At 41.8% G+C, this 13,579-nt stretch overlaps 1 protein-coding gene across 5 annotated transcripts in view; it reads right to left on the bottom strand.

Annotated features, from left to right (window-relative positions):
- NPAS3 (neuronal PAS domain protein 3) overlaps positions 1 to 13,579 on the bottom strand; it is an 844,272-nt gene that overhangs the window by 735,401 nt on the left and 95,292 nt on the right. For 3 of the 5 annotated variants that reach the window (XM_073348989.1, XM_073348988.1, XM_073348991.1), the window contains exon 2: positions 11,116 to 11,205. The exons of the other annotated variants lie outside the window; for them this stretch is intronic. In XM_073348989.1, the coding sequence (XP_073205090.1) occupies positions 11,116 to 11,205 (90 nt within the window). The remainder of the gene's footprint in view (positions 1 to 11,115; positions 11,206 to 13,579) is intronic. 5 annotated transcript variants of the gene reach the window in all.

The following is a 13,579-nucleotide window of genomic DNA, read 5'->3' as shown; positions in this document are numbered from 1 at the left end:
TTGAAGTTTTTTTGTTGTAATATCGCAACTTTCATGTCTGTAATCGCATGACCAGAGAGATCGAAGTGTTCTCCGACTGGTTTATGAATGTTATAATTCTTGACATCTGATTTGTGTCCATTTATTCTTTTACGTAGAGACTGTCCAGTTTGACCAATGTACATGGCAGAGGGCCATTGCTGGCACAAGATGGCATATATCACATTGGTGGATGTGCAGGTGAACGAGCCTCTGATAGTGTGGCTGATGTTATTAGGCCCTGTGATGGTGTCCCCTGAATAGATATGTGGGCACAGTTGGCAACGGGCTTTGCTGCAAGGATACGTTCCTGGGTTAGTGGTTCTGTTGTGTGGTATGTGGTTGCTGGTGAGTATTTGCTTCAGGTTGGGGGCTGTCTGTAGGCAAGGACTGGCCTGTCTCCCAAGAATTGTGAGAGTGTTGGGTCACCCTCCAGGATAGGTTGTAGATCCTTAATAATGCATTGGAGAGGTTTTAGTTGGGGGCTGAAGGTGACGGCTAGTGGCGTTCTGTTATTTTCTTTATTAGGCCTGTCCTGTAGTAGGTGACTTCTGGGAACTCTTCTGGCTCTATCAATCTGTTTCTTCACTTCCGCAGGTGGGTATTATAATTGTAAGAATGCTTGATAGAGATCTTGTAGGTGTTTGTCTCTGTCTGAGGGGTTGGAGCAAATGCAAAAAAGAACTAGATACATTCATGGAGGATAGGTCCATTAACGGCTATTAGCCAGGATGGGCAGGGTTGGTGTCCCCAGCCTCTGTTTGCCAGAAGCTAGGAATGGGCAAGGGGATAGATCACTTGATAATTGCCTGTTCTGTTCATTCCCTCCAAAGCACCTGGCATTGGCCACTGCTGGAATACAGGATACTGGGCTAAACAGATAATTGGTCTGATCCAGTATGGCCATTCTTATGTTCTTTCCCTGTCCTTTGGAGGCACTCTCATAGTGTTTCACCTTAGAGGGGAGAGAACTATTACTAGCTCTCCATTACTCCTTTTGCTTCCCCTTTTGGACTGGGGTGAGGATGACACTGTGTTAGTAAGGAATTGTATTACAACCTGCAAGTTGTATTAGTAAGGAAGGCCGTACTGAGGAGTGATCCCATGAACCCATTCTTTGCAGGATCAAAGAGCCAAGGGGATGAAGACATATGAGCTCTTCTAATGGATAACCTCGGGGGCTCTGCTGCAGAGGAGACCCAATAAAGAGGAATCCGGGGGTTCAAAGAGCTGAAGAAGACTCTGGAGGAGTATGTAATTATTCACAGAGACTGTCTGAGGAGATTTGGGTCTCCGTCTGGCTCCTCTGAGCCTTTTCATTCATTTGTAAGAAGGTAGGGTAGGGAGGAAATGTGCTCTGTGACCATCAGGGAAATCACAGTGAGAGCAGACCCAAGCAGCCGAGAGCTGGGTATGCTCTGGCTCTTGTGAGGTAGGTTAGGCAGTTTTGCTCCCCACGTAGAGAGTTAGGGGGAGCTTGTCAAAGGTTGCTTATCTGCATTGCACTCTGTGACACAAAGAGGACCAGAGATGAACCCTAAACTGGAGGGATTTCCTGTGAAGGACCTGTGAAAAGGAAAATCTTCTCCATCTGTATATTCCAAGGTGCGTGATGAGGACTCAGACCCATAGCCGGGTTTTCTTTCTAGGTTTATTCACTATGCTGCACTCGTAGAGGATGAGCAGAGGTACCAAACATAGATTTATCTGCCATGTTGTGCTCCATGAAGATGAGGAGTGATATAAGATGCTGTTGTTCTGCCATACAGCACTCTGTGAAGATGAGCAGGGCTACCAGACAGTGAGCTTCTTTGCCAATCTGATGCTGCCCAAGGGCTTTTGTATCCAGGGGAGAAGAGCACAGGATACTCCCACCATGCTGGCTGCCTCCAAAAGTCCTATATCTCTGTCTTCTTCCTATCTTTGACTGCAATGCAGCACTCTATGAAGGTGAGCCAGGGCACAAGCCCCCAGAGTTTTAGGCAAATAAAAAAAGAGGGCTTCTCACGTCAAAAAGGGATGATTCTGGAAGTGAACTGAGGTTTCTTTGGGGTTTAATTGTCATTTCCTACTCTGCAACAGGGAGAATCTGGAACTAACTAACCAGCTGTGGAGACAGAAAAAAAAACTGGGTGAGTCTTTAGGAACTGGGCCAAACCCACACCCTTTCCTACCAGTGACTGACAGGTCTGGTTATACCTCAAAAGCTGTAGACAGGCCATCTGTAACAAGACTGTGGATTTTAGTATGACAGAGAAATGTAAATTATCTCCTTGGCTCCTATACTCTTTGAGCGACCTTTCCTAAGATCCAACAACATCAAGTCCAACCATGATCCTAGAACACTTGTGGATGCAGGAACAGATAGCATTACATTGGCCTACAGTCAGTTAGACTCTTTAGAAAAGTTGTTTCTAGTTACCTGGTCATATCAGAATTAGGCAGCTATGTGTGCCCACACCCATAAAAGGATTGCTGAAGGAATCCCTCACCCCAAACCTCTTACCAGTCTGCTTTACAGCATGGGAGGGCATTATCCTCCTGCCATCACATTTTTTTGGTGGGAAAACTAAAAATTAATCTTTGGGTGTGTGTCTGACACTCTCTTCTTCCTAGCTGACCTCCAAAAAAGATTCCTCAGAAAGAGCTTGGTAAGCTTAGAGCATGGTTTCCAGTTTTCCAACCTAAACTCTCCTTCACTTAGTTTTCCTGTATTACAGTAGCCACACTTCAGAACCTGAACTAAAGAATACTACCACAGCATCTCCTCAACTAATTATGTGGAACACTGTAAATACTGCAATTCATAGATTCCAAGGCTAGAAGGGACCATTGTGAATACCTAGTCTGACCTCCTATATAACAAAGACCATAGAATTCCCCCCAAATAATGCCTTTTGAACTAGAGTATATCTTTTAAAATATATCCAAACTTGATTTAAAAATTTTCCGTTGAAAGAGAATCCACCACAACCCTTGGTAAACTGTTCAAATGGTTAATCACTCAATGATTACCTGTTCTGTTCATTCCCCCTGAAGCATCTCTGCACTGGCCACTGCCAAAAGACAGGATACTGGGCTAGATGGACCTCTGTTCTGACCCAGAATGGCCATTCTTATGTTCTAATTACCGTCACTGTTAAAAATGTACACCTTATTTCCAGTCTGAATTTGTCTAGCTTCAACTACCAGCCACTGGATCATGTTATACCTTTCTCTGCTAGATTGAAGGCCCCATTATCTAATATTTGTTCCCTACATATTTAGTTGCAGAGGCAAAATTGTAAAGTTTTAAATGACTACTACATATTTAGTTCTTTGAAACCTCCATTGAATATGAAAACAAACTCCATGATCACTTTCTAATTTTATTTTAGTGTGCCAGCAAAACATGAACTTTTGGCAGACAGCAGGGCAATACGGGCATTTTGCACTAGCTTTTAGGATTAGGTATATTCCCCTTAATCCCTGGTGGAACTTCCAATAACATTAATTGGAGTAATATTCACAGGGGTCATAGGCAGCATACAACAGTCACCATTCTAAATATTTAAAGTTTTGCCTACGTAACTACTGTTACTGTGGTATTTACCGTCTTTCTTAATACTATTAATTGCAGTACTTGTAAAGACTTTAATAATGATGATCACTGCATGGTGCAACTCCTCTCAGAAATTTGTGCTGCAACATCCTTATTGTGCAAAATGATTTTGCACAATATCACCACACATCTTTAAACACAATATCACAAATTGTTGCTTTTGTCAAAGTTAGGCACAAGACACCAGTGAAAGAAACCTGGGTAAAAAGGACAGTCAGTAATTCACACACACTAGTACTGGATTTAGGTTAGAAAAGGTTATTCTGCATATTCACTATACACAGATCTCTTACTCAAGTAATCCCTTGAACCACAGACACTCGGTGTTATGCACTTGGACTTTAGTAAATGTAATCACATGCATTGTCCAATAGGGCTACAACCCTTTTCAATAACCTATTACAATAAATCTTGGACTACTTAAGGCTCCAGGTATTGTGTATCTTTATGGAAAATGATTTTTTTTAGGTTCATGATACATAGGGTTGCCAGGTGTCTGGTTTTCAACCAGAACACCCAGGCGAAAATGGACCCTGGTGGCTCCGGTCAGCACCACTGACCGGGCTGTTAAAAGTCCAGTCAGCAGTGTAGTGGGGCTTGCCAGCCCTGGTTCCGCTAAGCTCCCAGAAGTGAGGCACCGGGGTGATCAGGGAAGCTCCGCGCGCTGTCCCTGCCCCTAGCACTGGCTCCACAACTCCCATTGGCCAGGAACCAGAGCTACCTGGCCACGCCTCCGCCTGGGGGCCAGACATTCCATCTGCTTACAGCTGCAGTGTGGCATCAGAGCAGGTACGGAGCCTGCCTCAGCCCCACTGCACAACTGACCGTGAGCTGCCTCAGGTAAAAGTGCCGCCTGGTTGGAGCCTGAACCCCCTCCTGCACCCAAACCCCCTGCCACAGATCAGAACCCCCTCCTGCACCCTAACTCCCTCCCAGAGCCCACACCTCAACCCCCTGCCCCAGTCCCCTCCCAGAGCCTGCACCTCACATCCCAACCCCTTACCCCAGCCCTGAACCCCCTCCAGCACCCAAGCCCCCTTCCCCAGTCCTGAGCCTCCTCCTGAATCCTTAACCCCTCATCCCTAGCCCCACACCAGAGCCCACATCCCCAGCCAGAGCCCACACCCCTTCCTGCACCCCAACTCCCTGCCCCAGCGTGGAGCCCCCTCCCACACCTTGAACTCATTTCTGGCCCTACCCCAGAGTCCGCATCCCCAGCCAGAGCCCTCACCCGCTCCTGCACCCCAACCCCCTGACCCAGCACAGTGAAAGTGAGTGAGAGTCAGCAACGGAGAGAGGGGGGATGGAGTAGGGGCGGAGCCTTGGAGAAGGGGCAGGGCAGAGGTGTTCGGTTTTGTGAAATTAGAAAGTTGAAAACCCTAATGGTACAATGTAAACCTCAGAGCTCAGGACCTCATCGTATTTTTTTTTTCACATTTAGGGGATGGAAAAATTCTATTTACATTAGTAAGTCTCCAAACACCACTCTGGTTCCTGTCCTGTCCTATTCTGCACTGGCCCTTAGTACTCTTGTAGTTTTAAGCAACACTGCTTGGTGACAAGACTGCAGTACCTACAATAGTAAGTACTGCTGTCATCAGAAGTAAATCAGAGGGACCACTGTGTAGCTATTCTGGTTAAACAGCATGTAGAAAGTGATGGTCTTGACCCCTCACACATCCAGTGTCCTTCCCCAAATCCTTTTTTTCCTGAATGCTAAAAAGGTGAAGGCTGCATAAGGGATGAGCAAGCCCTGTGCTACCCAATTTAGTTTCTGAATTAGCTCCACCAGTGAGTGGCCTCTTGCTCACTGAAAGTTCTGCACAAGTGGCCTAACTCTTTGTGATATGAAAGGTGCACAGAATCAGGGCTATAGAAAGTAATCACACTATTGGAGTGTAACTGAAATTTAGCAAAAAAAGTAAGCCAGCAAGTATGACAATGGAAAGATTTATAAATGTTTATGGCAGAACATTATAATAGCGCTCTATAAATAACCAAATTCTACCTCTCATAAAATGTAAGCCTGCACAGTACCAAAAGTTCAAATTTGGCTTTCACGTCTAAACTTTTGTCATTTTTACTGAAAGGTTTTCCATGGTTGTAGTTAAATTTTAATGTCAGTGGAAACACATGACCATAGGATCTGAAGAAAGAATTTTCAATAGCATCAACAATGAAAAAGATATAAATTACAGCACACAGCAATTAAATATGCTGTATATGAACTATCCTCAACAGTAGCGCAACTCCAAAGAACCACAGAAAAAATTCTATCAATGTTAGAGTGTAGGGGCAAGGTTGCAGAAGATTGGTGAGGAGCTAAGTGGTGGACTGAGTATGTGACTGGATGTAAGCAGAGGATGCAAGCAGTTTCAATGAACTTTGTCCGACAGACCCTGCCAAAAGATACTGTAGCATAGCTCAGCATATTTTTGCCTGTAAACAAGTTAGTTTATGTAATAAGCATAAATCATACATATAAGACTGTAACCAGCTGTTGACCCCATGTAACCCTGAGATAAGCACAGAGAATATAGCACTGTAGAGGACTCCCCCACAGCAGAGGTAAGCTGTCCCGAACGGCCAGAGTGCCCTGCAGCCCCTCTGTGCATCTGAGGGGTTCCCCATGCAGATTGGAGCGTAAGTTCTTCCTTCCTTCCTTCCTTCCTTCCTTCAATAAAGCGTAGTTTACTATTCTTAGGCCTGAGTGTCCTCCTTTCGCTGTTATCCACCCTGCCCGCCCCGGCCCTTGCGGGCACAACTGGCATCACGAACAGGATACCAGCGGAGGGATGCCTCTTTGGGGAAGGAAGGATAAGGGGGAGGGAGAGAGCCAGTAACCCCCGGCTCCTGCTCAAGCTCTTTCCATGCAGTGGGGGCAACCAACCCCGCCAGCTTGCAAGCCACCAGTGCCCACCGTCCCATGGAGGGCCACCCGGGGATGCAGTTCTCTCCCTCCCCCTTATCCTAGGCTCACATATTCGGGTCTGCTCTTTGCATATCTGTACGCAAGCGCCACACAGGAGCAGACTATAAAGGGGTTGGAGGAACTCATCTGCTATTATGGATCCCCCCTCGAGGTGCAAAGTGACCAGGGAACCCATTTTACGGGAATGGAAGTAAGAAAATGGCCTAGGGGATGGGGGATTGAGCATATGTTCCACATCGCACACCACCCGCAGGGCGCCGGGCTTACTGAATGCATGAACGGCTTGCTTAAAGAACAGTTACGCAAACTATCTTCCACCAAGTCCCTGGCCGGGTGGAGCCGTAATCTTCACCAAGCCACAGCTGCGCTCCATGACCGCCCCCCGTGTGTTGTGAGTGCAGCACCTGCACCCACAAGCCCACTTCCCCATTCGGGCCACCCCGGGAAGTGCTGGTCTCGATCTACAGCCCAATAGCCTGAACCTTGTAAGTACTAGCTTAGCCATAGGACTCCCACAAGGCTATTATGGGCACATTGCCCCAGGCAGCAGTCTGGCCCTTAAGGGCACAGATGTTGTGGAGGAAGTAATCAACGCTGATTATACCGGGGAGGTTAAGGTGCTCTTGGTTCACAATGGCCCGCAGGCAGTAACCCTTCCCCAAGGCGAACGTATTGTGCAATTGATTTGCGAGCGCATTGGGTTGCCTGATGTCCAGGAAGTGGATGCGCTTGCACCCACCACCTGAGTGGGAGGGTTCAGCTCAACTGGACGTGCAGTTTGGGTTCATGACCCCACCAAACATAACCCACTCGAAGAGGAAATCCTAGCTGATGGTCCCGGGGACACTCATCTCTTACTGCTAAAAGGGGAAGACGCCCCAATTTATGTGCCTTCTAAGCGTCTTTCTTCCAGGCAAGCATAGCCGCCGCATTGCAGTTCGGGCAGCTCTGTGGAGTGTCCCAGTCACGCCACCCGAAGGCTGACACCTGCGATGGCCCTACAACGTGTTCTCTACGGCATATTCCTCCTACTAATTTTAGCTGCAATAGGTGCCCAAGCCACATGGCACCACAACTCGGCTGTCCAGTGGATGCAATCGGTGGCACTAGCAGGATAAGTGCATTGAGGCTGATGTTCAAAATATGATGGACCATTTGAAAGTGTTACATGACGTGGGCTCTGAGATTTCTGTATGGGATGACCCTTGGCGGTGGCTAACCTCCTGCCTTCCAGATCTCGGCGCCTGGGGGAGATGCATCGGGCTCCTGCTATTGATTGGACTACTGGGCTTTGTATTTCTGTCTGTCATTGTTCAGTGTTCCATGAATTGCTCCTCCACCCTCCTGGCCCAACTAGCAACCCCCAAATCAGTGCGCACACTCGCCGAGCACTGGTGGCAGTAACTAATACACCTCAGTCTGCCAAGGGGTGGAGTGTAGGGGCAAGGTTGCAGAAAATTGGCGAGGAGCTAAGTGGTGGACTGAGTATGTGACTGGATGTAAGCAGAGGATGCAGGCAGTTTCAATGAACTTTGTCTGACAGACCCTGCCAAAAGATACTGTAGCATAGCTCAGAATATTTTTGCCTATAAACAAGTTAGTTTATGTAATAAGCATAAATCATACATATAAGACTGTAACCAGCTGTTGACCCCATGTAACCCCGAGATAAGCACAGAGAATATAGCGCTGCAGAGGATTCCCCCACGGTGGAGTCCTGCCTGGTCAGCTGTCCCGAACGGCCAGAGTCCCCTGCAGCCCCTCCGCATGCCCTAGGGGCTCCCCACGCAGATTGGAGCATAAGTTCTTCCTTCCTTCCGTCAATAAAGCGTAGTTTACTATTCTTAGGCCTGAGTGTCCTCCTTTCGCTGGTATCTCTCCCTTCCCCTCCGCCCTGCCCTTGCGGGCACATAGAGGAAAGTCTAAACCTGCTACATAACTTCTTTAGAGAGAAATATATTACATTCTTCCCAAACAATCTATGCTTATTATGTGACATTAATAGCATGATAAGGTTTATAACAATTCAGATAAGCAAAATCAGCCATATTAAATTAAATAATTATATTTAGGCTTGGCAGAATTCAAATTATATTTTTGATCATTTTGATGGATAACACCAATTTTTGTTTTTAAACATTTTGGGGATTTTATTGATGTAAATTTTCACAACTGCACAAAATTATGGGTTTTAAACATTCTATTTTTATCTATTTACATTTTCACAGTTGTGTGAAATTATGCTGGGGTCAAACAATAATTATTTAATAATAGTAGTCATTGAGATTCAAAAATTAAAGATTTATATAACTCTTAACATACAAATTATCAACATTGCATGTCAAAATACAAATATCCTTAAACTCTAATAATTTCTCAAGCAGCAGTTTTCTTACCTTCCTAATCTGTAAATTTCTATTATCAAGGGAAATATTTTTCTGACAGTTTGTGTGTAAATGCCTACATCACTGCTTATCGACATTTATTGATAAAAATCTAATCCTTTCAAGACTAATTATAATGTTGACTGTTGCATCAAACTTAAAATTTTTGAGACTATTTTGCCAATATTTGCCTTTAATTAATACACACCCAGAACACTTTTCTTGCTGTCACGTCTGCTATCTATTGCAACTTCACTGACTGCAAATGATATTATTAAAAACTATGCCTATCAAAGTATTCGTAAGCGTTTTGAATGAAGCCATCACTGTGCTTGCAACCCCCAGCAAAGTTGGCCAGACAACTATCCACTACCTTCTGCCAAGAGTTGTATCTCCACAGCCAGTTTCCAGAGTCATGAAGTCAGTTTTACAAACTGACATGAACCACTGATGGCAAATCTAACATTATGCTTAAAGAAATCATTGAGCATTTATAGTTACTGAACTGGTGTATAACAAATAAAACTACTGCTCAAAGATAAGTACAGTACATCCATCTAAAGTCACCTTTCCGAACAGAATGCTCATGGTTCTTCAAATTCTTCCCAGAGACAGACTACACTATACAACAGGGGTAGTCAATAGGCAGACCACGGGCCAAATCTGGACAGTCAGACACTTTTGAATGAACCCCAAAATCTTTTGATTTAGTTATTATTATCATAATAATAATGGACCTTGACAAAAAATAATTGATTACCCTCGTATACAGTGTCATATCTGGATGGATGGCTTATAAAATTATCACAGATTAAAAAATCATCTACAGAATGATCAATAAATCAATGTAAACCATGAATAAAAAGAAAATAATTTAACTCTAAAAACAGAAAAATGGAGGATGACCAGATGACTCAGCAGTAAATCAGGCTACCATCGTGGCTCAACAAGCAAATTAACACTTTGGAAATCTTTGGCTCGGTCTTGATTTCTCTTTATGTTCTAATATCGCAAACTTTAATTCTTCTTTGTATTCTTCTCTTACAAACTTTAATTCTATTCTTCATCCACTCTATAGCTACAACTTTTACTACTGTGGTGGTTTCTCCAGTTACTAAATTAATTAATCAAATTGACAACAAGCTATAGAATAATTGGAGGGTAATATGAACTGAAGAAACACAACAAATATTGCTTTCTTGCTAAAGAAACCTCTAGCTACAATGTAAACACTATTTTTTCTAGAAATTAATTTCTATTGAGCAAACTGTAGTATTTTCTTTATCTCCTTGTAGATAACTGATATAATATGCCACAAAACAGGAATATAGTTAGAATATAAAAATTAAACATTAAGGGAAAGTAAACAGTTTGGAAATTCAATAAAAATAATCAGAAAAGTGGTAATGCATTTGCAAAATATTAACACAGTCATCTGTAATATAGTTATAAAATGTCATCTCTCTCATTTCTTACTGGAAATGGATTATTGAATCTAATCATGAAAGATTATAATTCTTAAAATATTCAAAAAGAAACTCTGCGGACTGTCCAAATCATGTTACATTTGCTTGCCCATATTAATAGACATCTACAGTACTTTCATCAGAAGTACTAGTAACATTTGGTAGTTAGCCACAAATGCAGGTACCATTAGGCAATGGACAAAGGCAACCGACAAAGCAAGAGGACAACTCCAATTTAACAGTCCCGTAAGGTACATACTAATTAGCTGCAAAGCTATGAAATCCTAGCTAGCATGTTAAATCTGCTACATGACAGTATAATTTGACTTCTTAAAGGATTATGCAAATTATAACTCATCATTCCATTACATGACTGAAAAAAGTGACAGCTAATTTATACATAACACACCTTTCAAATCCCTAAGATGTGAAACACCTGTGCAATATACTTTGCCTAGATTTTGTACTGTATAAGTGCTTGTTTATTGCAATATACAGAAGAGATTTAATAAAGTCACAAGATTTTTTTAATCTCCTTTTTAACTTTTAGAGCACAATTCCAAAGAATTAAACAACAATGTTCTGTCCCTGTTTTAGTGGTTTTTCATTTAAATAGAAGTATAAGGTTTCAATACAGGTTTAATTTCTGATAGCGGGAGAGCACGAGCACTAATGCACGAGCCAGAGGTAAGACTCACACAGATTTCAACATACTTTTGGTAGGTAGATTCACAGTAGATTCCGTCATATCTGTAGATTTTCCTACATTCTGATTGGTTGGGCAGAGGATGCTGGACAGTTATTCTGTAGAGGTATCAAAAACAGATATACATGACTAGAGATTCTCTACAGTCAACTGTAATGCAGGACAATAAGTATGTTGAATTTTAACATCTGTCTGATCTCTTTACATAATTGCATTGTGCACACACACCCAGCAGTTTCCACTTCTTTTGAAATTTGCAATGAGAATAAACAAAATGTCAATTCTCCACGAGAGCAATGTTTCCCTTCTCAAAGCAACGAATGTGGAAGATGTAAAGAATTTCATAGATACAAAACTGAATACATTCTTTACACATTTTGGGTGAATAAAATACTGCTTATCTCATTGACATACTTTGCTGGTTGTGGCAATCTTTACTCAGGCAGAATTCCCACTGATAGAAATGGGAGTTCTGCCTGAATAAGGACTAAAAAACCCAGCTAATTAAAACCCTGAGCCTGCTCCCACTGAAGTCAACAGCAAATCTCCCATTGACTTCAGTAACAAAGGATCAGGGATACAGCAGCATTTTAGGGTCTGATCTTAAAGGTGCTGATCACCTTTTAAATAGGGCTCTATGTCCTCAACTTACATTGACATCAAAGGATGGTGAAAGCACTTGGCACCAATCACAAACTGCTCAGCACCTTGTGAAATCAGGCCCTTAAAATCTCTGAAAGATTTGCCATTCATTCCATTGCAACCCCCTTTACTTATAACCAACAAGTTATAGTTTATCTATAAAAGTTCAACATCATTTTAAAAAATAAACGAACTGCATTCAGAATAATATCCAACTGATTACTTTTTTCTTAACTTTTCTGACATATAATTAACTTTTAGGTGTTTTTGTGTCTCCCACAAAATTAAAAACTATTTCCCCTTTTTAAAAAAAAATGAAATTTAGTAGTAGCTACCTCAAAATGAGACAATTTGTTTTATCTTTGTAAAGAATACAACTAAAAAAAAAATGTTTAATCAACAGAGTAGTATCCTGTGAAAAATATCATTCTAAAACCTTTCACAGACAGTATCTATATGTAATTTCTGACCATTGTTATCTTAATATCTCTGAGCCGATCTTGCAACTGAAAATTCTCTACGCAGAATATTTGTTTTAATAGCACCTTGATTATAGGTCTCCCAAAAAAGCTGGTTATTGTAGCACTGCAGAAACCCAGGCAAGGCGATAGAAGAAACTCAGTTACAAATACACTGTATCCATAGTTCTAAACTTCAGAGTTTCCACATCCTTGCCCAATATTTTTAAGAGCAGAGTTATTTCTCTCCTTTTTCTGTTATTTAAAAATAAACACTGAAAAAAAGGAAAAATCCTGCTATGAAAACATTGGGCCAAATAATGAATCAACATACATCTCCCAATCCTACTGACTTCAATGAGATTGCATGGCACCTAAATTAGCACAGAAATTGGCCCACTATGTTTAAATTGAACAAGAAAATATTTCTGAAATGCTATGGAATGCATTTTCCAGTCCAGAGCAGGTTTTTAGTCACACAGGAGTCATGTATCTCACACCCAGAGCAATGCTTTGAAAAATTCCCCATATCTCCTTGTATGATGTTTGTCTATTATTATTAAGATTTTAAGATGTTGGTTGCACTACATAAATGAAATGCGATAGTGAATAAAACTATATATATTGTAGGTATTTATAATAAGCCCATCACCACGGTATCTATGTGCCCTATGCTAACTAGTTTAACTGGCATTTCACATATTTATATTTAAATAATTATAAACTAATCATTAAGATAATGTGGGTCAGAAATGTGTCAGAAATAAGGACTGCCTCATACAGGGACTTATTCATCACTCCTTACCCAGTCAAATCTCCCAGTCAAAGTAAGCAGTAAGTAAAGATTGCTTAACAGGGTCCAGGCAGGTATTCTGAGACAGTCAGCCCTATATTTTAACTCTAAAAATGACTTTTAGACAATTTTCCCAAAATTAATTTTGAAAACTCGTTCTTTAACACAATATGTCAGCAGGGATAGTAGATCTCACAGGTTCCACATAAAAAAATTGATTTTGCCCAAGATCAAACTGTATTTTAGGTATTTACTCTGGGTACTGCATACTTCTGTTCTGTTTTAGGCTTTGAAAATTGATTTTTTGTATTTTTTCCTGAATTAAAAATTAAAGCACTGAGGAGTATTTGAGTCTAATCAATTTGCAGTGCTTAGCTCAACCAAACATTAGCTGAGTTTTGAATGATTTTAAAAACAAACACTTATTTCTATATAAGCTTTTTGACAGAGTACATTTGCCACTTTATTCATGACAGCAAAAAAAAATCAACATGAAATGTTATCAAGAATATAGCTACAATAGAAGGTTGTTTTCCAAAGATACTAGAAACAGAGCCAACAGTATGCCTAAGAATCAAA

Source organism: Lepidochelys kempii, chromosome 6 (assembly GCF_965140265.1).
Source record: "Lepidochelys kempii isolate rLepKem1 chromosome 6, rLepKem1.hap2, whole genome shotgun sequence".
Classification (NCBI taxonomy): domain Eukaryota; kingdom Metazoa; phylum Chordata; order Testudines; family Cheloniidae; genus Lepidochelys; species Lepidochelys kempii.
The sequence above is the reverse complement of the archived record's forward strand: the minus strand, read 5'-3'. Positions and strand labels throughout refer to the sequence as shown.